Source organism: Eurosta solidaginis, chromosome 1, assembly GCF_040869045.1.
Source record: "Eurosta solidaginis isolate ZX-2024a chromosome 1, ASM4086904v1, whole genome shotgun sequence".
NCBI classification, from domain to species: domain Eukaryota; kingdom Metazoa; phylum Arthropoda; class Insecta; order Diptera; family Tephritidae; genus Eurosta; species Eurosta solidaginis.
In genome coordinates this window covers 244,317,456-244,343,796 of record NC_090319.1, presented here as the reverse complement: position 1 = coordinate 244,343,796, position 26,341 = coordinate 244,317,456, and the positions used below count along the sequence as shown (strand labels likewise).

Sequence of the window (26,341 nt, the reverse complement as noted above, 5' to 3'; positions counted from 1 at the left end):
GTTTTTTATTCAACCGTTTTAAAAAATGAAGGTATCACTGTGACACAATTGCAGATCGTAAAATTGCTTGTGTTGTTTTTTTAAGCCACCACAAGACACAGCAGGTATAATTAAAATTGTCCCTACCCAAAAGTTCGACCCAAAGGGGGGGGGGGGGGGGGACATCAGAATTCGTTTAGAGGTATGGTTCCTTCGGCAAAGTTTCTTATTTTGATCCCTAGAATACGATTTTCACAGAGAAATGAGCGATTTTTAAATCGACCCGCCCTAATATACATATATCCCATACAATTGATTGATCATTCGGTGAGGCCGACAGTCCTGTTCTTACTTGTTTTAATTCCGATTTCAAATAACAAAGCAAATTTAATGCATAGATTTTCGCTTCATATAAAAAATTAGTAAAGCCAAGTAATTGAACGCATACCATAAAAATTAAAACGCATAAAAAAAAAACAAAAACCAACCAATTTAAAATTTCACAGGCGAAGCAAAAAACATTTTATTTTTAAATTCACTACATGCAGAAATGGCTTTCTAAAAGTGGCATAACTCCGTTCTGATTAGTTCTCACACTATATAATTTTTACTGGGAGTGAATTTTAACATATCATATCAACATATGTAAGTGAAAAATACAGTTTCGAAAAATCTGTTGGTAGGTTTTGTTTTGTAATTATTTGGAGCCTTTCGGCCGATAAATTAAAGACAAAACACAAGGTTTTTCTTTTCCTCCTACGCGTTTGGACGAAATTTTTTCCGTAGCCATCAAATTGATTTGGGTATATTTAGATACAGATGTTTCTCGTCAAATGCGTTTCTACATTATTTGATGTTCTTTCGATAATCTTGCGTCAATATTTTTTCAATCTCAATTTCGAAATTTTTCTCTACAGCTTGCAGAAAAATTCGAAAATAAAATCACAAACTTTTTACTCAAGAAACAATACATATAACTGAATGCTTTTGTTTTTTTTTTTGGGTTTTTCATTTGTAATCGGCGTCCGCATCGCCTCTGAAAAAAAAAAAACAACGGCAATGTTCGGACTCTATATATTGGCCAACTACCAAGGGTGATTTATTGAATTAGGATGTGAAGCGTGTGTTGCCTACCCACTAAATTGTAAGCGATTTACGTTGCTCAACAACCACAAACACACATCTTTTCTTAAAATAGGCCAAGGTAATGATCGTAAGATAGCCTACATAAAATCTAGAAAACTTGATCTTGAGTAATTTTTAAAATAAGACCAATTCAGAAACGCATGCAGGATGCAGGTTATACATATGTACCTAAATTGATAGGGCGCGCGATTTCGATGAGCTTAAAAGTTAATCCTATGAACTCCTTCAACCTTTTTTTTGTATATATTGTGAAGAAATGTCCTGTTTTCCCGAATTCGTTTAAATTTTATCCTTTAAATTAATGTTTTTATGTTATAAGTTAGGTTTCTAAAATCGCGTGATTATTAAGTTCAATATTCCAAATTTACTAGTGCCCGAAAAATACAGAAAATTATTGTTAACAAAAACAATTTAAATCTACACTTTAAACTAATAATAATGCTTATACATACATATTTTAAGTAAATATATTTTTTTTTTGTCGTTCAAAAAATAACGATGTCAAATGTTTTAAAAATTCTCTATATATATGTATGAAGTACTATTGCCACCCACGGATTTGCAAAACTGTTGAGAATGTTATTTACATTGTCTGTTGTCTGTAAAAATAAAGTGGTTTGAGACTTGACTTCCACAGTTTGATATACTCTGTGCCCTTTTGCCAAAAAACAAGAATTCTGTTAAATATAGTAGTTTTAGAAGCACTGACTTACTTGACCGTCCAATGCTACCAGATTAAACTACAATTATATATAAACACAACGCTACCTTCAGTAAAACCGACATGACTTTATTATCTTTTGTTGAAAAATACAATTTGATTTAATTTAATTTTATGAGTAATTCAAACTTTCGATTAATACTTCGGTATGCTACCTGATAGCAGCGTTGTGTGGTTCCTTACTAACTAATGGCTTTTCAAATACTGCTTAGAGAACATAGCGGTTTATCATACTGGACGGGTTTCGTATTACCACGAAAAAGAGAATGAAATACTAAAGCTTCAAAGCGAAGATTTTGCATTTCATTAGAGGTACGTATGTATATGGTATAAAAATTCATATTGTTATAAAGAGAGAGAGAGAAAAAGAGCGAGAGGATTTTCAATGTGAGTTTCACATATTCCGAAACATTTCAAAGTAAGCGAAAATAATTTTGAAAACTACCCCTTGCTGACCAGTACCATAAACCTGCCGAGCCACTCCCACCAATGTTGATAACTATTGCAAATATCTGATGGGAGTTGTATTTATATTTCATTGAAGGCTCGTTGCTTGCTTAACACAAATCAGTTGCATTCAGAAATTATCATCATTGTTATTTTTTGTTAGCTGTCGCTATCGGCAGCCAGAGCAGCAGCCTTGGAAGCATCCATAGCCTTATAGCAACACCAAAATAAGCACAACTCAGCAACAATACATATTACAATTACCAACGATTTCGTTTTTGAATTCCATTTCCGTTGCCTCTGTGTCACCACATAAATTCTTTTCGTCACAAAGATCTAATACGGAATTACCTATAGATGGATGAACTAGGCGTGAGTGAGGTCGATTTTGTTGATTTACTTGTTGCTGTTGCTGGAATGGTTCTTGTTGCTGATGTACTTGGTGCTCTTGATAATGCTCATATTGCTGTTGATGCTCTCTAAAGATAATCTGAGATCAGAACTCTTGCGGATATTTAACACATTCAGCATTGGATGCGGGTGCGGTGGCGAAAATCGAATTACCGCCACCAGCGCCAACTCCCACACCAACACCTACACTGCCGCCCAGCGCCATGCCGGTGTCTTGTGTATTTTGTGTCTGATAGCCGCCGGCTGCAACGCTGGCCGCTGCTGCCGCCTGATATGGTTCCTGATACAACTGATTGAGTCTCTAACCAGTACCCGAAAAGTGCCACGCGTCCTATGCACTCAAATGTGCAAACTGCGACGGATGAATATCGAATTGATGATATGGATGACCGTATGGACCCATATGATATGGTACAATATTCATGGAGGCCATTTTATGTTCCTTTTTCCATTTCATTCGTCGATTCTGGAACCAAATTTTGATCTGTCGTTCGGTGAGGCAAAGCGCATGTGCAATTTCAATGCGCCTTCGGCGGGTCAGGTAACGATTAAAATGAAATTCTTTCTCCAGCTCTAACGTTTGATAGCGGGTATATGAGGTCCGTTGTCGTTTTGTCTCACCATTGGCATTAACAGTACCTGCAACGAGAAAAATTTAATGTAAGTAAACATAAGTAAATAATTTGAAAAGAAAATTAGTGTCTGGAAAGCTTTATAAACATGATCTTAAATTCTTTGTTGGAAAACGATTAACGAAATTCTGAAATTTTTTGAATTAAAAAAATTATCCCCAAAAATTAATTTTCAAAGAGAAACAATACCGTGATTCACACCTGATTCGTTGATTCGTTTGTTAATATTTAAATTATTGTACGTGTATTTTATTTTTATAAACTGAAATTCGATAATTATAATTGTATAATGACAAATGGCGTTTTCTTTTCTGGGAAAAATGCTCATGGTGCACTCGTAGAGTCTAACTCTTGAACTAGGTCAGCTGGCGTTATGCAAAATAGCTCTATTTGTATTCAGTGAGTCCCCTTCTCTTATTCAGTGGAACACAATTTGTGAAAACAACACACAAACTCATGACAGGGCAAGAAATAACCAACAGGGCGACACTATTTTCAGAAAAGAAAACGCCATAAGAACACATCGAGAATATCACAATATCTCGGCTGCTGAAAACGTCCTACATCAGAAAACGTTTGAACAAAACAAAACATGGTCTAGCCAGCGTAGTTGCTGCGTTTTAATTCGCTTGACTATGTTGATGTCTGCGTAAAGCTCGTATAGCTCATCATTAAATCTTCTTCGATAATCGCCATCACCAACTCGTAGAGGTTCAGAAATCTTTCGAAGAACTTTTTTCTAGGTCATCATACCCTGATATATTAGGACTGGCCACTGAAAGCTGAGGTGGGAAGTGCGGCCAGCAGCATGTAACGGTTGAGCGTACATTGTGCTCGTGGGTTACGCTGCTAAGGCTCCAGCTTCTATTTTCCGGCCAAGGGGACAAAGCTATTTTATAACATAGGCCCTTATTCCTAATAGGATTTTTGAAGTTGCTCGAGCAAAGACCTTGTAGGTAGAAGGCACATCCATCTTATATGAGGTCCTCACGGACCGGACAGCTCAACGTATACTTGGAGGATTTATTTTCAGCTACTTTCAGCGATAACAAAACAAAATTAAAACGAAAATACATACGCAAAGAATTGAGTGTAACAAAAGTTAGAGCGTTTGTAAGTGTCTGTTTGATTTTCCGAATGTCAAAATTTATCATTTAATTTGTCACCGAGCTATTTGTACACAATAAAAAATTTGTACTTCTAATTCTCCACTGAGTAAAATGTTCTTGACTGGCCACAGCCTAATTAGAAATTAAAACAAAATTAAAATAAAAAAACCTTAAGTGGCAAAAATTACATCCCCAGAAGTATGTATATTGACACAAAATTACATGCTGATTTTTAAGGTTTATTATTTTAAATAAAAAAATTTTCAAATTAGATTTGCCTTACTTCATTACCACGCTGCACGCCTCCTCATTATAGACAACGCGGTTTTCTACGCCTTTTGTGGACTTATGCCTGCTTCATAAATGCATATGTATGTATGTATATACATATGTGTGTACTTGGGATTATTTATATCTGTACATACATATATATTTGTAAAAAAATTTACATTAGCCGTGTTTTTTAACACGCGCGTATACGTTTCGTTTGCGCGTGTAAAAAAACGCCTATCTTCGCTTAGATAATGCTTAGGAGACCCATCTAGCGGCTGTGGTTAAACAACTAGCTACAGCAACAGGGTGTACCGAAAAGCGGTGACGCAACGCTCTGATGGCCATAGGGTATAACATATAGCTGAATCAGTTGCGATGAATTGTGGACACACATAGAATACATAGAATTAGTGTAGAGGGTGAAACAAAGACACATATTTCAGTTACATCTGAGTATAATGCGTATTGAAATTTAGTGGGACAAAATTTATGCGCAGCAATTTCAGAGGTGTATTTATAGTTTGTCACTTAGCAGTCAATATAAAGTTTAAGCGTAAACGGATATACGCGTGTTAAAAAACACGGCTATTATCAACTGTGCAAAGGCGACAACGTCGCAACATCGCTGGAAATGGCAAGACCAACAACAAAAGCACTTCCCACCCGCGAATAATAACACTAACAGCAATTTTATTGTGCGTGGGGTATTGTTCTTCTCCTATTGTGTTGTTGTATTGTGAGTACTTTGACGATATTAAGTTGGAAAACTGGTAAAACTTAAACTGCAAACAGCAATCAAGACTTCATGTCCAAATTGCACTTTGACACGTGATTTTTATTAAAAAGCGCATCGCAATCAAAGAAGTCTCGCAAGGTAAACTTAAATAAAGCTTATGAGCCAGGTATGAGCCAGACTGACTTTTGACTGCTTAGTTTCCCGCCCACAAGAACTGTTCTCGTCTTGTCTAAGAACTCAATAGATAGAACATAAAGTGGCAGTTGTTTTGGAGCAGTTTTTGCAATTGACAATTGGGGGAAAAGGTAATTTGGGAAAGAATTCATATTTTTATTTGGGAAGAATGAAATGTTTTGTAATGTAATGCATTGACCTAGCTTTTACAGTTGCTAGATTTCTGAACTAAGCAAAGTTCTACTTTAAACAAGTGCAGTAGTTAGATACTGATAAAGAAAGCAATCTTTGATTGCCCAAAATGGATGAGAACGCCTGGAACCGCCTTCGTAACACCTACATATCTGCACACGAGACGGCCAGTGATGACTACTACAAAAAGGCGCGATTATTGAATGACATAGACAATTCAAAGCTCTATATATATGTATGTATATTTCCATATGAAGTACCTACATATGAGGATTGTACGTTAGGACGTATCACTAAAAAAGGTTGAAAGTTGTGGTGGGAAATATTTCTACTTTGCCGGCAAGAATTGTCGTTCATGGCTGTAAACAGCCGAAGTGGATAAGGACTGTTTCTTTGAGAAATACAAACCATGACTTGCCCCGCCCGTAACATCAAAAGTTGAGCAAGAACGGTTCTTTGGTCCTGCAATAGAAAAATACAACCTCTAAGATGTAACATCTCCGGGCTGAGGTTCATCCACCTCACCGCGACTCAGAATATGGTCATCTGTGGAGGCAGGTAAACAATTCAACATAAATATTTTGCTCGATTTTGACGCCACAGCGGCCGTGACGGCAGGTATCAACATAAAAAAGATACATCAATCTAGCAAGACACCTAATTGATGATGTCGTGATCGACTGCAAGGGTAGTGCCAGCGTCATGGATGTTAGCACGAGTATCCAATACTGACAGGTAGTGACAGAATGAAAGTTTGAGAAGCTGTTCATCAAATAGACAACTGATGATTATTCCACTCCTCATTTACACCCAATCGCTGCGATCTTCGCTGATCTTCGACCTGACGATAAAACTAGTTACCGAATGATTTTAACTATGGAATGTATATTTTCATTCATTCATTTGATCTGCTCTTTAGCTAGCCCAAGGCCAGTACCGATGTTTTTTGTAGTATATTTACTATACAAAAGAACAATTTCTGGATTGTTTTGGTTACCCCCTGGGGTAGATAAAGAACAAACCTATATAAGACAAAATGTGCATGGTACTAAACGGGGTAAATTTTGCTTCAAGTAAATAACAAAAATTTTCAATTTAAATGCAAAGCGCATTCATGATATGCAAAAGGTTTTGGTTCGCACCCACCGAGTTTTTTGGTCTTACCAATACAAAACAAATGGTACGATTAATGTCGCTCAGCCTGGAACCACAACGACAGCGTCCTACAGGGCTATGCTGCGTATTGTCCCAACCATTTCTAAAAGGGTTAAACCTCTGCGACCGAACCTGTTCGGCGGTTGAGAGATACCCAGAAACCGGTCGAAGAATTGGTTTAATTTTTTCCAAAGAGGTTCAAACCATTAACTGAACCGCCTCGATTTTTAAGACGGATTTCAACCCTGTTGACGATGGATTATATGTACCACCAAAGATGATGGGGTAGTAACAGAAGTATTTCCATCGACACTAGCAACTGGAAGTAGTGGAAGGGGAAGTCCCCGCTGAGTTTGGAGAGGCAGATAGGGGGACTTGATCCCGTCACTTTCGCCAAACAGGGTTGACTTGCTATACAACGGCAAAAATCGGTTAAGCGCCAATAAATGGTAATGAACGATCAGACATTAGAGTCCTTCACAGTTTTGCTCTCGATAATGTAACGACCTACCGCCATCCTTCAACTTTGATAACACTGGTGGCCATAGGCGCTGTTGCATGGGATGATGATAGTTAAAGTACTTCTTACCCTAATTTCAAATGCAGAACCAGTTTTTTCCAAGCAGCACTAGTTTCCGAAATATATAATAATAAAGTATTTAGTAAGAAATGTTTTTTTCAATAAATAAACATTATTATTATCAAATGCAGAGAGTGAAATTTTCGTTTAAGAGATATTTCTTATGAGTTGATTCAGGAGCAATACTCTGAATGCTTCAACAGTAATCAATTAACATATGTGCGTTCCAGTGTCCTTCATATCGCTTTCCATAGTGCGGAGGTCCTGGTGAAAACGCTCGCTCTGCTCTTCACTGAGAGCCTAAATTTCAGGAAAACGGTCCAGGTGGCTTTGGAGAAAGTGCATCTTGATACTCATGTCATATTCAGCTGAGAGCTTTAGAGACAAAATAAGGGAAAATCACCATGTAGGAAAATGAATCTAGGGTAACCCTGGAATGTGTTTGTATGACATGGGTATCAAATGGAAGGTATTAAAGAGTATTTTAAAAGGGAGTGGGCCATAGTTCTATAGGTGTACGCCATTTCGGGATATCGCCATAAAGGTGGACCAGGGGTGACTCTAGAAATTGTTTGTACGATATGGGTATCAAACGAAAGGTGTGAATGAGCATTTTAAAAGGGAGTGCGCCTTAGTTCTATAGGTGGACGCCTTTTCGAGAAATCGCCATAAAGGTGGACCAGGGGTGACTCTGGAATTTGTTTGTGCGATATGGGAATCAAATGAAAGGTGTTAATGAGTATTTTAAAAGGGAGTAGGCCTTAGTTCTATAGGTGGACGCCTTTTCGAGATATCGCCATTAAGGTGGACCAGGAGTGACTCTAGAATGTGTTTGTACGATATGGGTATCAAACGAAAGGTGTTAATGAGTATTTTAAAAGGGATTGCGCCTTAGTTCTATAGGTGGACGCCTTTTCGAGAAATCGCCATAAAGGTGGACTAGGGGTGACTCTGGAATGTGTTTGTACAATATGGGAATCAAATGAAAGGTGTTAATGAGTATTTTAAAAGGGAGTAGGCCTTAGTTCTATAGGTGGACGCCTTTTTTTAGATATCGCCATAAAGGTGGACCAGGGGTGACTAGAAATTGTTTGTACGATATGGGTATCAAATGAAAGGTGTTATTGAGTATTTTAAAAGGGAGTGGGCCTTAGTTCTATAGGTGGACGCTTTTCGAGATATCGCCGCAAAGGTGGAACAGAGCTGACTCTTGAATGTGTTTCTACGATATGGGAATCAAATGAAAGGTGTTAATGAGTATTTTAAAAGGTGCTAATGATTATTTTAAAGGGAGTGAGCCTTAGTTCTATAACTGGACGCCTTTTCGAGATATCGCCATAAAGGTGGGCCGGGGGTGACTCTAGAATGTGTTTGTACGATATGTGTATCAAATGAAAGGTGTTAATGAGTATTTTAAAAGGGAGTGGGCCCCAGTTCTATAGGTGGACGCCTTTTCGAGATATCGTCAATAAAGTTGGACCAGGAGTGTCTCTAGAATGCGTTTGTACGATATGGGTATCAAATGAAAGGTGTTAATGATTATTTAAAAGGGAGTGGGCCTTATTTCTATAAGTGGGCGCCTTTTCGAGATATCGCCATAAAGGTGGACCAGGGGTGACTCTGGAATATGTTTGTACGATATGTGTATCAAATGAAAGGTGTTAATGAGTATTTTAAAAGGGTGTGGGCATTTGTTCTATAGGTGGACGCCTTTTCGAGATATCGCCATAAAGGTGGACAAGGGGAGGGTTTGAAAAGGAGTGGCCCTTAGATGTATATGTGAGTGCGTTTTCAAGATATCGGCGTTTTCAAGATGTAGACCAGGGTGACCCAGAACATCTTCTGTCGGGTTCCGCTAATTTATTTATGTATGTAATACCACGAACAGTATTCCTGCCAAGATCCCAAGGGCTTTTGATTTCGCCCTGCAGAACTTTTTCGTTTTCTTCTACTTAATATGGTAGGTGTCACGCCCATTTTACAATGTTTTCTCTAAAGTTATATTTTGCGTCAATAAACCAATCCAATTACCATGTTACATCCCTTTTTTCCTATTTGGTATAGAATTATGGCATTTTTTTCATTTTTCGTAATTTTCGATATCGAAAAAGTGGGCGTGGTCATAGTCGGAATTCCCTCATTTTTAATACCAAGTAAAGTGAATTCAGGTAATTACGTGAACTGAGTTTAGTAAAGATATATCGATTTTTGCTCAAGCTATCGTGTTAACGGCCGAGCGGAAGGACAGACGGTCGACTGTGTATAAAAACTGGGCGTGGCTTCAACCGATTTCGCCCATTTTCACAGAAAACAGTTATCGTTATAGAATCTATGCCCCTACCAAATTTCACGAGGATTGGTAAATTTTTATTCGACATATGGCATTCAAAGTATTCTAGACTAATTAAATGCAAAGGGCGGAGCCACGCCCATTTTGAAATTTTCTTTTATTCTTGTATTTTGTTGCACCATATCATTACTGCAGTTGAATGTTGACATAATTTACTTATATACTGTAAAGATATTCAATTTTTGATTAAAACTATCCGATTTGGTAATTTTTATTTGGCACACATATAGGAACAGGAAAAACGTTCCTGCCAAATTTCATCATGATATCTTCAACTGCCAAATTACAGGTTGCAAAACATTTAAATTACCTTCTTTTAAAAGTGGGCGGTGCCACGCCCATTGTACAAAATTTTACTAATTTTCTATACCGCGTCACAAGGTCAACCCACCTACCAAGTTTCATCACTTTATCCGTCTTTGGTAATGAATTGTCGCACTTTTCGGTTTTTCGAAATTTTCGATATCAAAAAAGTGGGGGTGGTTATAGTCCCATTTCGTTCATTTTAAATAGCGATCTGAGATGCGTGCCCAGGAACCTACATAGCGAATTTCACAAGATACCTCAAAATTTACTCAAGTTATCGTGTTTACGGACGGACGGACGGACATGGCTAAATATATTTCTTTTTTCGTTGCCGTTTTACCGTTATGCGAACAAAATTAATATACTCTGTGAGCTCTGCTCAGCTGAGTATAAAAAGGTGGACCAGCAGGACACCTCTGCATATGAAAATTGTTCGTGAAAAAATCCATCACATATATTTCTTCCTTAACTGTCTATAGCAAGAAATAATTTATTTAATAATTTGGGAAAAATTTAATTAAGTAAATTAATTAATTAAAATCATACAAAGAAATAATTTTCTCCGAAAATAGGTTTTTGAGTGCTTAACTTTATATCTGAATCGTTATGATGTTAGAATGTTAGATACTAGCGTTTCATACAAACACTTACACATATTTATGCTGGTAATGGAAAATTTGTTCAGGATTCCAGAACCTAAGCAAAAGATCGTTAAATTAAATACAAACTTACACCGAAATTCATAAAAAAAGTAATCAAAAGCTTTGCAATATTACATTTTAATACAAATTTTCAATTGAGCACTGTTGAAGGAGGTTAAGCATAGAGAACGCCGAAAATACATATATATGTAGGAACATTGTATATGATTTTGTGTACTGAAAAGCTGTAATTTTCATTAAAAAATATTGACTTGAATATAAGAACGGGAAGGAAATGAGAAGTTGGAAGTACGAAAGTTTTGTTTGTGTACCTGGATTTAACGTGGAGGGGGTTAGAACCCCACCTCTTGCCCTTCTTTCTTTACTCGCATGTTTCAACTAGAAAAAAATCTAAATAAAATGTCTGGTTATAGTTAAAATTAATTACCGTGATTTAATTAAGAGGCTCTTGAGTGTGTTAACCACAGCATTCCAATAACACTGTCATAAGACGTAAAGGCGAAACAACGAAAAAATAATACGCACCACTGCTCACCTTTGTGCATTACTCCTCAACTGCATACATATGTACATACTGTAACAATTTTACTGAAATTCCCCTTATTTGCAATCTTTTGCCAACGTTCGTATCGCTAAACTGTTGAATAAATAACTCCAATATTGAATAATGGAAAAATGGCCTTTATTAAAGTACTTCACAATAACACTTATACTTTGCAACTAGCTGGCTTAGTAACCAAACTGATTGATAGTTCAAATGAAACTGACTTTCAAAATAGTACTACTATTGCTCACTTAATTGAAACTGCTTGATAGCTGAAACCAAACTGAATTCCAGCGCCTCTACATTTTCTGCCTTTTATACTCTCTGATCTCAACGTTCGCATCTTCTAGGAGCTTCCATTTCCAGAATCTACTAGTTGTAGTAACAATACATAAAAGATGTGACTAGTCCTGGATGCGTATGGGTTCAAGGCCGCGGCACAATGACATTTTTCATATAGGTGCGTTTAACACAAGCTTATGCATTCCAATAACATCGCCACAATCAACCAAGATGTTGCATTTGTATATATGAAGGAACTTCAGATTTGACGATTGAAGTTTATTTCGCTTTGCCCATTCACATACAAAATTTCGGGAAGCACTGTTAAAAACATTCTCCCTATTCAACAAAAATACTTGCTAACATACTTTGCGTCGTATTTGATTGTTATATTGCAGTTTTTAATTACGAAAAATGTTAGAAAAAAGTTACCAACCAGTGGGAAAAATAATTTCATTTGCAAAGTGTGCCAACACCCTTAACCAAAGCAAATGTTAAATTCTTCTTCTTATGATTTGCTTGCAACAAAATTTGGGAGTTGGCTACATTTACATATATCAGATGGCGCCAGTGTCACTAAATCTACCGTTCTCCATAAAAATACGTGCAATCTACTCATAATGCATAAGATTGAGTTAAACGCATCTGTATGAAAAACTACTGTTATGTCGGGGCTTTTAGTTTAAGGGGGATTAAGCAACTAAAGCTACTTTTGTAAAATTCTTTTTTATTCCGTACTCATAAAATAAAAAAAGACCTCTGAATAAGCACAAAGCAAAATTTGCATGTTTAGCCAGATTACCATAAAAAAGTCCGTATTGTTCCCGAAACCTGTCTTATAGTTTGAATTATTGCCCATTTCACCCCAGATAGAGGTATTCGGAAAGACTCTTTTTAAATACTCGCAATTTTTATGGAGTGCTTTATCCAGAATCTTTGTTTTTATATTTTTGATAAGTTTATACAAGTGTACGGCAACAGGTGAAGTGTTAGCCAAAAGTAGTAAAAGAAAAGCAGTTTGAAAAGAAGTAAGTTAGTGTGGGGCCGAGCATTATATATTCAGCTGTGAGCTTTTTTAGCACAATTCATTTAGTTCCAGTTTTTCGGCACTACGACACTATTGTCCATATGCACTTACATATTTATGTTAAGCATGGATGTATGTCTGAAACTCTTTAAAAAATGTTACGCACCGATATATTTTTCGTTATAAAGGAAATAATACCTTTACCCAATTTTTTCACGATAGGTCAATTCTTTTAGGCCAAAACCTTTTCGATGTTCCTCTACACTACACTACCAATGTGTTGAACAGGGGAGTAAAAATCATGAGATAGGGGCTGTGCACATCTCAAACAAAGAGAAATTTGTACGTCCCATGTCTAGAAGTCTCCATACAAGCCACGATATTCATGTTCTTATCTAAAAAAAAAATATTTACTAATTTTCTTAGCTGCAAGCTCGAAAATGGCTAATCTCAACAAAATTTTGAAGAAACCCTAGTCCGAGAATTTGTTTGGAGAAGAGAAATATTTTTCAAAACTCAGCTCAGATAGACAGCTTTTAAACCGGACGAACCATATTAAAAAGTTTGAAAGCAGAAAATTAAAGGAATCTTATAATAACATGGGAAAGCATTTGTATGAACTGCCCTTTATACAAACAATTCCCTACATTTACTAAGTGGATAAGTTTTTTAATTTGGTTTACTTAAAATATGATTTTTCTTAAGAAATAAATAAATTTCATGCAATAGCTAAAAATAACAGATCTAGGGAATTCCGGGTTTGTTTAGTTTGTAATCCCAGAAGTTTTGGGACTTAAAAATATGAAAATCCGGTATGCCGGGACTGAAAATTCTGGTACATATATATTTACATGTATCCAGTGGCGGATCCACGCCGGACGGGGGAGAGTTCCCTCCCAAAAGCCATCGAGGCTATGAAAATCTGTGATACAGATATCAATTATACACTTAAATAATTTTTTTTTCCAAAATGGATATGATTTTTTTTCATAGGAAATTCTCTTCAAAACGCTTGGAACATTATCACATTCGCTGGCGGCTTCAAAGCAGCCTCCATTTAAGATGACGTAGAAAAATTTCCTCTAGAATCTGAACACTTTCTGAACATTGGTTACCAGGTCGCCCGTTACGTTCTGACAGAAAATTGACCCGGGCTTGGAACCTTTCGTCTTTCGCCCAATTTTTGGTAACAGTTTAAATTTTTTCTATACTCTGTGCAGTATTTATCGATCGGGTGACAGCCATGCAGCTTTAGGGATCTTTTGTTTAATGTTTAAACGTTGAGATGGATATGAAAGCATTTCGAGAAACAGAGAAAGAAATATGGTTGTAAATGATATCAGAACATCTTTAATCGTTTTTGAAGTTGATATATATAATATATATAGTTTTAAGTCAATCTTACGAAGTTGATCATATAAAATTTTAGCATTGTAGCTTTATAAATGACGGAAATATCCCGTTAAATATTAAATATCGCAAAAGTATGGTTAATTTGAAAATAACATTTATTTTTTACAGGAGTATTAGTCGCAAAGAAGTAGTGTGTTGAATTTCATAACAATACATTTCCTTAAATGAAAGTTATTGCAGAAACAAAGTGTGATGATGACCCCCCGGACAAATAGGCCGACGGATAGACCGATGAATGGATGAGCAAACTTTTATTTCGGTTGAGCCTACCGATTTTCGGTTGACTTAAATTGAATATCAAACAAAATCGCTGGGCGCTACCGATCAAGTCGATATCGGCTAGGAAAACAAATTTGATTTTTTTCGTGAACTTCCTCTTCCCCCCAAGTGCCCCTCTGGGTCCGTCCATGTATGTAGGTACGTGCATTAGACTGGACATCTTTTGTATGAAAAAAGTTTTAAGTTTAAGAAAAAGCTGTACCTCCCCCTCAAATTATTCCTTTGTATGTAGGTAATAAAATTCCAAACTCTTGGGCTTTAAGTTAAGGCGTGGCACATTTTCAATGAAAATGCCCAGAATTGAATTTTTTGTAATTTTCGGGTGCCATGCACGACATAACCTTATAAAAAGTTGTTAATATGCTATTTATCTTCTAAAGTGTATTTACATATACCAATTAAATGAATTGCATCATTTTTGGATACGGGCGTGGCAGCGCCTCTTATTTGATCATGCATTGGGTACCGTTTCTGAAGCTATAACTCGAAGACCGTTTGACGTAACTTAAATATTTTTAAATGGGCGTGGCAACGTTTTTTGGCAAATGAAGAAGAATTGACCTACTGTGAAGAAACTCTTCACACTTATTTCCTGTACAAAAAGGAATACTTCTAGCTGAGTATGTTATGTTTGTTTACACCCGAACTTAGACAACCTTTCTTGTTCTTCTTCCATGTTTGTTAAAACTGTACTATGGTTCTCCATTAATTAAAAAAAAAAAAACACTCATTTGCATCAGGTAAATTGTTAACAGCATTTATTTCTTTTTTTGATCCAACTTTCGAAAAATAAGTGGGAATTGAAAATCTTTCTGAAAGTGTTCTGTTTTTTGTCTTAGATATATGAAATAATTTTTTTATCGTATTTTTTATCTCTTCAAGGTCTATATCCGTATCGAAAAATAAAAGAGCTGCTTCTGGTGGCAGGTCCCACAAGTACCTAGAAAACTCGTTCGTTATTTCCATATTTATTTCTTCCATTTGTTCAAATAAAAACTTTAAATCACTCCACGGTGCGTTTTGCGTCAATTGGAGCTTCAATCCACGGTCTAAGGCAGTGGTCGTCAGCTAGTGAAATAATGATTCGCGCTCACTTCACACATATTAGCCATCATCCAGTGAGTATTTTAGCTATATGTATATCCCGCACAATTCTCACAGGAATGCTCTTGATCATTCGGAGACTGGAGAAACAGAGATCGTGATATATTTGTACAAATGAGTTGTGATAGGCAGATATCGCCGTTGTGTTTCATTTAAAGCATGCGGCTGAAGCCCAAGTAGGTTTATTAAAGGCAGCGTTGCCAAACTAAAGACAAGACATTTAGTTTCAGTTTTTTTACATTCAGTATCGTCAAAGGGGGGAGGTGGGTGTTTATTAAATTATTTTGGCCGATTTTGTTAGACATATTCATATTTATAAAAAATAAGGATGTAGACTTTATTCACAATAGTTAAATTCTTCTTCCAGTAATGGCTATCGAAACGCAGAATAATGAATTGTCGAAGAAGGACTGGTGAAACACCTATTTCTAATATTTAAATTTCTTTAATTTCTTATAAAAATGGTTTTTTGAAAGTAAAATGCGATTGATGTGAAGATATTTTGCTCAAAGATAATACCTTTTATATTGGTCTATGATCCTTTATCTAATATCTAATATTATATTGTCACGGATATTAGCATCACTAAATTATCCCATCACTAAGGCGATGCTAAGGCCATGCCAAGCAGTATTTACGTTAATAATTAAATCAAGTATACACATATATAAGGCAGCCCAGAGAGATGTCACACGCAGATGCATTTACTTATATGCCTATGTGCGCGCGAGAGACTGTAAACTACAAACATTCACATCAATAATTCAATCTTTATGTATCTACATAAACGAATAAATAATTGCGTCTACACATATGTACGTATACGAGCAGCGGAGCGGCAATGCACAAACACATGCATATATCTTATCTGAGTTGTCACAAGAGAGAGCAATAATTTGTGCACGTAGTTGTGGCTGGCGATTTTGTAGCCGAAACAACTAGTAAGTTCTGGAAATCGAAGAGCCTAGAAGTATGCAGCGTAAACTATAAAAGCGGGGCAAGCGAGTAAGAAGTAATTCAGTTTGATTTGAGTTGTCAAGCAGTTTGATTAAGACGATATCTAGCGAGCAATAGCAGTGTTATTTTGAATAGTAGAGTTTCATTGAGCTATCAATCAGTGTGGTTATTAAGCAAGCTATTCGTTGCACAGTTTGTTATTGTGAAGTACTTTAATAAAGGCCATTTTGCATTATTACAAATTGGAGTTATTTATTCAACAGTTTAGTGATTCGAACTTAGCGGAGGATTGCAAATAAGAGGGTTTGCAAGCAAAATCGTTACAATTGGTGTCAGAAGAGGAATTGTTGAATAAATTCTAGAGGACAACAAGGACATGGCAAAGTTAAGTGAATTGAAGATCCCGCAACTGAAGAAGGAGTTGGAGAGCCGTGGATTGAATACAAGCGGCGTTAAACTCGAACTTCAGGCACGGCTACGAGAAGCAATGGAAGCAGAAGGAATTGATGTGGAAGAGCATGTCTTTCATCTTGATGGCGAGGAGACAACAAAAATTGAAGAGAAGAACGAAACATCGCAGACGGTTACCAGTACAGATTTGAACATGATTTTAGCTGCAATATCTGCTCAAACATCGACAGTGTCATCTCAACTGGCAGAACAGCAGACATATATGGAATCGCAGGAGAACCGTATAACATCCAATATGGAAGAACAGAAGACATATATGGCATCACAACTAGAATCGCAGGAGAACCGTATAACATCCAAGATGGAAGAACAGAAGACATATATGGCATCACAACTAGAATCGCAGGAGACACTTTTAACATCCAAGATGGAAGCACAAGAGGCACGTATAACAGAAATATCATCACAAATATCCACAAATATGTCATCACAGCTGGAAGAACAAAAGACATATATGGCAACCCAACTGAAAGAACAAGAGGCACGCATAACAGTACAACTAGAAGCACAAGAGGCGCGTATATCATCAAAACTCGAAGCGCGCATGGACGAAAAAATAATGCAGTTTGAAGAAAAATTCGAGGCAGAGGTGAATGCGTTGAGAGGTCGTATACAGGAATTGCAACTTAATCGGCCGGCTGCTTCAGCGAGTAATACAAAGGTAAAAACTCCATCTTTTGACGGTTCTGTTCCTTTCCAGGTCTTCAAGCTTCAGCTTGAGAAGACCGCAGCAGTGAACAACTGGAATGGGGAAGATAAAGTTGCTGCATTGTTCGTGGCATTGAAGGGGCCAGCAGCGGAAATCCTACAGACGATTCCCGAAGGAGAGCGGAACAATTATGAAGCATTGATGGCTGCTGTAGAACGACGTTATGGAAGCGAGCATAGAAAACAGATATTCCAAATTGAGTTGCAAAACCGCTACCAAAAAGCAAATGAGACATTGCAGGAGTTTGCTTCAGATGTTGAAAGGTTGGCTCATCTCGCAAATGCGGACGCACCCGTGGAATACACCGAGAGGGTAAAAATCCAGAGTTTTATAAATGGCATACGAGACGTGGAAACGAAGCGAGCTACATACGCGAACCCAAAACTGACATTTGCTGAAACGGTATCACATGCATTGACTCAGGAAACTGCCTCCCTACTAAGTAAACCAGCATATAAGGCTCATCGTGTAGCAGTAGAAAGGCCAGAATGGGTAGACACAATTTTGGAAGCACTGAAGGGATCACAACAGAAAAATGCCGGAGTTATTAAATGTTTCAAGTGCGGCAACCCAGGTCATATTGCACGACATTGCAGCACCGGACCCAATAGCTCCAACAATGTGGGTGGCCGTAAACGCAGAGCTGAAGGAGATGAGCAAATCTCCAAGTCCACTCAATCGTTAAACTAAAGCGAGTCAGCCGCAAGGGGCGACAGCTGGCTCCCTCAATTGAATGCCCCATAATCTCTATCTCACAAATTGGAAGAAGGTCAAACAATCTTACTGTCGGAGGACATGTGGATGGAAAGGAACGTTTACTGACTGTAGATACGGGTGCATCTCATTCCATCATTCGAGCGGATTTAGTCAACAAGAAGATAACACCATTGCATGGAGCAAGATTGCGTACAGCCACTGGAGAAGACAGCACGGTTCTAGGAGAAGTATCATGTGAAGTCGCAATTGGGAACGTCACGGTAGTACACAATTTTATAGTGGCAGAGATTGTTGATGAAATCATAATTGGAGTGGACTTCTTAAATGACCAGGGCGTCAAGATCGACATGCAAAGCAAGACGATGCGATATAAGAACATGGATGTACCACTTAATTTCAGCTACGAGAGAGGCTACAGCAGTAAACGAGTGCTGGTGGAAGAGAGTCAGCGAATACCACCAAAATCCGAAGCAGTCATCTGGGCAAAGGCGGATGGAGATTGTGGGACAAACAAATTGTGGGTTGTCGAAGCAGCAAACAAATCAGCACTGAACATACTTGTAGGAAAAACCCTGGCTATGACAAAACAAGATGGACGTGTTCCGGTAAGAGTACTCAATGAGTTCAATTCACCACTCAAACTGACTAAAGGAGCTATTTTGGGAAGATGCCAAGAGGCTGAAGTAGTTATTAACTGTGAACAGCTCCAGGAACACGTTTCAGCTAGTAATACTAATCTTTCAAATGACATCACGGCATGGACGCAGGGGCTAGAGGAAGCATATCAGAGTAAGGCAAAACAACTGCTCCTAAAGTACGCGAACATATTTGACCAGGATGGTTCTAAACCAGGCCGCACCAACGTTGTGAAACATCAAATTGACACTGGAGATGCGAGGCCGATCCGTCAAGCTCCACGTAGTGTTCCACTGGCGAAGCGGCAAGTTGTGAGTCAAATTATACAAGAAATGAGCGACAGCGGCGTCATCGAAACATCAGCTAGTCTTGGAGCTCACCGGTAGTACTTGCAAAGAAGAAGGATGGAAAAATGAGGTTTTGCGTGGACTACCGGAAGTTGAATGACGGTACGAAAACGGATAGCTACCCATTGGCAAGAATTGACGACACTCTGGACTCGCTCTCTGGTACGAAATGGTTTTCCACACTGGACTTGAAAAGCGGCTACTGGCAAGTGGAGGTAAAGGATGAAGACAAAGAGAAAACAGCCTTCAGCGTCGGAGATGGTCTTTGGCAATTTACAGTAATGCCCTTTGGACTATGTAATGCACCAGCTACTTTCGAGAGACTCATGGATCAGGTATTGAAAGGACTACATTGGAAAACATGCTTGGTGTACCTGGACGACATCATCGTATTGGGCAAGAATTTCGATGAACATCTTAAGAACTTGGAGAAAGTTTTCCAAAGAATAGCTGGCGCTGGTCTGAAGCTAAGTCCCAAAAAGTGTGCGCTGTTTAAAAAGGAAGCAAATTATTTGGGTCACAAGGTAACGACAGAGGGCATCTGCACTGCGAACGAAAAGATAGAGGCTGTAAAGGATTGGCCAAGACCACAGAACCTACATGAATTAAGAAGTTTCCTTGGGCTGTGCACATATTACCGCCGATTTGTACAAAATTTTTCCAGCGTAGCCCATAGCCTCCATGAGCTTACAAGAAAGAATAAAGCTTTTGAATGGAAGAAGGAGCAAGAAGTGGCTTTCCAAACATTGAAGGAGCGTTTGTGCACTGCCCCAATGTTAGCATATCCGATTCCAGGAGCAACATTTATTCTAGATACAGATGCGAGTGGATATGCTATAGGAGGCGTTTTATCACAACTGGTCGATGGACAGGAGAAGGTAGTTGCATATTACAGCCGTTCGATTGGAAAACCAGAGAGGAACTACTGCGTTACGCGGAGAGAGCTGTTGGCATTGGTAGAGTGCGTTAAACATTTTCACAAATACCTCTACGGCCAGCGATTCCGTGTCAGGACAGATCACGCAGCTTTAAAATGGCTACTGCAGTTCCGTAATCCGGAAGGACAATTGGCACGGTGGATCGAGCGACTACAAAGCTATGACTTTTCCATTGAGCATCGAAAAGGTAGTACCCATGGAAATGCCGATGCAATGTCACGAAGACCATGTAGTTTGGAATGCAAGCACTGTTCAAAAGCCGAGGCTAAAGAAGACATTATAGATGTCCGGCTAATGACTATAACATGTACAAATGAATGGGACAAGGAACAGCTAAGAAAGTGCCAGCTAGAAGATGCAAGTCTGTCACGTGTTATGCAAGGGCTCGAACGAAATGAAAGACCAAACAGAGAAGAGATGTCAGCAGAGAGTCCCATTGCGAAGTCATATTGGGCACAGTGGAACAGTTTAGAATTGATATCCGGTTGCCTTCATAGAGTATGGGAGAGTGAGGATGGTAAATACAAGAATAAACTGATAGTTGTTCCCAGAAAGAGGATTCCTGATGTGCTCAGTGAGCTGCATAATGGTCCAAGCGGAGGTCATCTTGGAATCACGAAGACGCTCGAGAAGATTAAACAGAGATTCTATTGGGTTGGTTGCCGTCAGTCGGTCACTGAGTGGATTGCGAACTGCGAGGTTTGCAGCAGAGCGAAAGGGCCCAGAACACGAAGTCATGGCCAGATAAAGCAATATAACTCAGGTGCGCCATTTGAAAGGATCGCTATGGATGTCGCCGGTCCATTTCCTACTAGCAACGACGGAAACAAATATGTACTGGTAGTTATGGATTATTTCAGCAAATGGCCAGAGGTATACCCAATCCCAAATCAAGAAGCGGAAACGGTAGCAGAAGTGTTTATAAACAATTGGGTTGCAAGGTATGGTGTACCAATGGAGTTACATTCTGACCAAGGCAGGAATTTCGAATCAGCTGTGTTCCAGGAAATATGTAAGTCATTGGGCATTCGAAAAACACGGACAACTGCATTGCATCCTCAATCCGATGGTATGGTAGAACGATTCAATAGAACATTGGAGGAGCACTTAAGGAAAGTAGTGGACAAGTACCATAAAGAATGGAATACCCGCATACCATTATTCTTGATGGCTTACCGATCAGCAGTGCATGAGACAACAAGCCAAACCCCTGCAAAAGTAATTTTTGGCAATGACCTTAGACTGCCAGCTGATTTGAAGTTTGGGATAGATGCCAATGCGGAGAGAAATGTCAGGAAATCCACTAGTGATTTGGAAGAAGAGCTAAGAGAAATACATGATCTGATAAGGCAACGAACAAAGATTATGAGTGACAAGATGAAAGCCAGATATGATAAAGCAATTAATTCAGAAGGTTTTCAGGAAGGAGATTTGGTGCTGTTATACAACCCACAACGTAAAAAAGGTTTGTCCCCGAAATTGCAGTGTAATTGGGAAGGCCCATACAAAGTTGTAAAACGGATCAACGATGTAGTGTACCGCATACAAACCATCGGTAAACCACGAACCAAAATGAAGGTGGTCCATTTGGAAAGGCTAGCAACGTTTAGATCGAGAGATTTGTCTGATCGGGACGATCAGACTTAGGTGGAGGGCAGTGTCACGGATATTAGCATCACTAAATTATCCCATCACTAAGGCGATGCTAAGGCCATGCCAAGCAGTATTTACGTTAATAATTAAATCAAGTATACACATATATAAGGCAGCCCAGAGAGATGTCACACGCAGATGCATTTACTTATATGCCTATGTGCGCGCGAGAGACTGTAAACTACAAACATTCACATCAATAATTCAATCTTTATGTATCTACATAAACGAATAAATAATTGCGTCTACACATATGTACGTATACGAGCAGCGGAGCGGCAATGCACAAACACATGCATATATCTTATCTGAGTTGTCACAAGAGAGAGCAATAATTTGTGCACGTAGTTGTGGCTGGCGATTTTGTAGCCGAAACAACTAGTAAGTTCTGGAAATCGAAGAGCCTAGAAGTATGCAGCGTAAACTATAAAAGCGGGGCAAGCGAGTAAGAAGTAATTCAGTTTGATTTGAGTTGTCAAGCAGTTTGATTAAGACGATATCTAGCGAGCAATAGCAGTGTTATTTTGAATAGTAGAGTTTCATTGAGCTATCAATCAGTGTGGTTATTAAGCAAGCTATTCGTTGCACAGTTTGTTATTGTGAAGTACTTTAATAAAGGCCATTTTTCATTATTACAAATTGGAGTTATTTATTCAACAGTTTAGTGATTCGAACTTAGCGGAGGATTGCAAATAAGAGGGTTTGCAAGCAAAATCGTTACAATATTATGAATGGCAAAGTTTGGATGTGAAGATGTTTGGATGTTTAGATGTTTGTCCAGACGTTTGTCTTTGTGACTCAATCACGCAAGTACGGCAGGACCGATTTGAATGAAATTTTGCACACATATAGCCAATAGTCTAGAAGGATCTACTAGCTATAGTCCCTACTAGCCATGGTCCCCGCCCCCTAGGAACAGTTATAATTTAATTATTATATTTTTTTGTCTTTGCGACTGAATCACGCCAGAATGGCTACACGGATTTTGATGAAATTTGGGACACAGACAGACATAGTCTACTAGCGAAATTTTTTTCGAACATGGAAAGAGGGGTGGGGGTCCCACGACCTCTTCGAGCAATTACTTTTTAATAATTTTTACACATTATAACTTTACGTATACTGGCCTTCACCAATATCACAGACTCAAGGGGTCAAATAAGTCGAGGGCTTACAAATTAAGCAGTGACACCCTCCGCCCCCCTCCCCCCTTTATCTCCCACTCTGGTGTAAAATCTATAAATTGTTATAACTCAATATAAATTTTCACCTAAATCAATAGTTTTTGGTATCTGGCACATACAGATCGAGATCTAGACAATTTTGGAGGAACGATCAGTGGTCCTCTCCTTTACTCCCGCCATCCGCCCTCCTTCAATTGTTTTTATTAGCACGCTTTTATTAGCTTTACCTGTATGTTTCTATGTAACTTTTCATTCGCTCCTACGCCTGCTGCCTTATTAACATGGTTTTATAATTAGCTTCACCTCATATGGAGACCCTTGCGGGGTCATTTCTGGACGGTTTTCGGGATTCGTCCGGGATCCCGCCGGGGTAATTTCGGGACTTTTTCGGGACTATTTCGGGATCATTTTGGGACCCTTCCGGGATCATTTCTGTATAGTTTTCGGGATCCGTCCGGGATCCCGTCGGGGTTATTTTGGGACATTTTCGGGACTATTCCGGAATCATTTCGGGATTATTTCGCGATCATTTGGGGACCCTTCCGACATCATTTCTGGATGGTTTTCGGGATCAGTCCGGGAACCCGTCGGGGAACTTTCGGGATCATTTGCGTGCCTTCGAGAGATAAATTCTTGATGGTTGCCGGGATCTTTTTCGGGGTTATTTTGGGTCCCTTTAGGCATCATTTCTGGATGGTCTTCGAGTTCGTCCGGCATCCCGTCGGGGTCATTTCGGGACTTTTTCGCGACTAATACGGGATCATCTGGGGACCCTTTCGGCATCATTTCTGGATGGTTTTCGGGATCCGTCCGGGATCTCGTCGGAGTAATTTGGGGACTTTTTCGGGATCATTTGGGGGCTCTTCCGGCATCATTTCTGGATGGTTTTCGGGATCCGTCCGAGATCTCGTCGGGGTCATTTGGGGACTTTTTCGGGATCATTTGGGGCCTCTTCCGGCATCATTTCTGGATCGTTTTCGGGATCCGTCCGAGATCCCGTCGGGGTAATTTCGGGACTTTTTCGCGACTAATACGGGTTCATTTGGGAACCCTTTCGGCATCATTTCTGGATGGTTTTCGGGATCCGTCTCGGATCTCGTCAGGGTCATTTGGGGACTTTTTCGGGATCATTTGGGGGCTCTTCCGGCATCATTTCTGGATGGTTTTCGGGATCCTTCCGGGATCCCGTCGGGGTAATTTCGGGACCTTTTCGCGACTAATACGGGATCATTTGGGAACCCTTTTGGGATCCCATCAGGGTAATATCGGGACTATTAGGGGATCATTTGGGGACCTTTCCGGCATCATTTGTGGATAACTTTCGGGATCCGTCCGGGATGCCGACGAGGTCATTTCGGGACTATTTCGGGATCATTTGGGATACCTACCGGCATCATTTCTGAATGGTTTTTGGGATTCGTCCGGGATCCCGTCGAGGTCATTTCGGGACTTTTTCTCGACTAATACGGGATCATTTGCGGACCCTTTCGGCATCATTTCTGGATAGTTGTCGGGATCCCGTCAGGGTCATTTAGGAATGCGTTCGAAATCCCGTTAGGGTAATTTCGGGACTTCTTCGGGACTATATCGGGATCGTTTCTCGATGGTTTACGGGATCCGTAAAGGGCCCTTAAGGCTAATTTCGGGACTATCAGGTGATCACTTGAGGACCTTTCCGGCATCACTTCTGGATGATTTTCGGTATCCGTTCGGGATCCCGTCGGAATCAATGCGAGACTTTGTCGGAATAATTTGGGATCCCTTTCGGCATTATTTATGGATGGTTTTCGGGATTTGCTCGGGATCCCGTCGGGGTTATTACGGGACCTTTTCGGGGCTAATACGGGATCATTTGGGGATCCTCTAGGGGTCGTTTCGTGACTTTTTCTGTATTATTTCGGGATCATTTGGGGACCCTTCCGGCATAATTTCTTGATGGTTTGCCGGATCCATCAGGGTCGTTTCGGGGCCATTTTGGGATCATTTGGGGACCCTTCCGAGATCATTTCTGGATCCGTCCGCGATGCCGTAGGAGCCATTTCGGGATTTTTTGTTACTTTTCCGGGATAGTTTTTGGACCCTTCCGGGATCATTTTTGGATCTGTGCGGGATCCCATTTGGGTCATTTCCGGACTATTTCGGGATCAATTTGGGACCCTTCCGGGTTCATTTCTGTATGGTTTTCGCGATCCGTCGTGGATCCCCTCGGAGCCATTTCGGAACTTTTCTGGAGTATGTCGGGATAATTTAGGGACCCTTCCTGGATATTTTCTGGATGGTTTTTGAGATCCGCCCGGGAGCCCGTCATGGTCATTTCGGAACCTTTTCGGGATCATTTTGGAACCCCTTCAGGGATCATTTCTGTGTCGTTCTCTGGATACGTCTAGAATCGTGTGGTTGTCATTTCTGGTTTTTTTGGGACTATTCCAGGAACTTTTGGAGACCCTTCCGGGGCATTTCTGGATGGTTTTCGGGATCCGCCGCGATAGCGTGGGGGTCATTTCGTAGCTTTTTCTGGATAATTTCGGGATAATTTGGGATGCTATCAGGTTATCAACTCATTTAGTTTTTTTTTTACTCAATTACAAAAATAAAATGCATTAGACAAAAAAAAAAATGTTTAAACAGATAACTTGATAAGTAGGCTAACGCGAATAGGCCATATATTTAAATTTCTCCTTGCGGACGGGGCCGCGGGTAAAGGCTAGTTTAAAATAAAAATGTTTATAAAATAAGCGTGGTCCTTAACAACCAACCGTTATCCAATCAAAGTTAATATACTCTGTGTGCAAACCACGCTGAGTATAAAAATTTTAAGCACAATAGTTCAATAAAATCTATTACAATAAGCTGCGTGAAAAATTTAAGCGTCATAGCTCTTCTAGTAAGCGAAATGTTGGAGGTTATAAATTTTATAAAATTTTTCATTTCGAAGCATAAACTGCATGCAACCGATTTTCTCAGAAAATATATTTTTTTCCTTAGGAGATCGCCGCTGCGAAGTGATTTGGCAAGCCTTCCGCATGTATTTCTACCATGAAAAATATGGGGCATATTCATAGTCAATTTAAAGTATGCGCTAAAAAAGTTAGAACATATTTCAATAAAAAGTATACTTTATCATTATCATAGTCGCAAAAAAGCCGGATTCATCAGTTAGAGCCAACGCTAAACTTAGAGAGGCGAAAAGCTGTTACTAAAGCTATT

General features: G+C 39.2%; 1 protein-coding gene across 1 annotated transcript in view; it reads right to left on the bottom strand.

The window, feature by feature from the left end:
• Window positions 1-2,854: 2,854 nt before the first annotated feature.
• The window catches only part of Scr (Sex combs reduced), a 175,460-nt gene continuing 151,973 nt past the window's right edge, over window positions 2,855-26,341 (bottom strand). Inside the window, exon 2 of the mRNA XM_067760265.1 lies at window positions 2,855-3,343. Coding sequence (XP_067616366.1) covers window positions 3,036-3,343 — 308 coding nt within the window. The 3' untranslated portion in view covers window positions 2,855-3,035. The remainder of the gene's footprint in view (window positions 3,344-26,341) is intronic.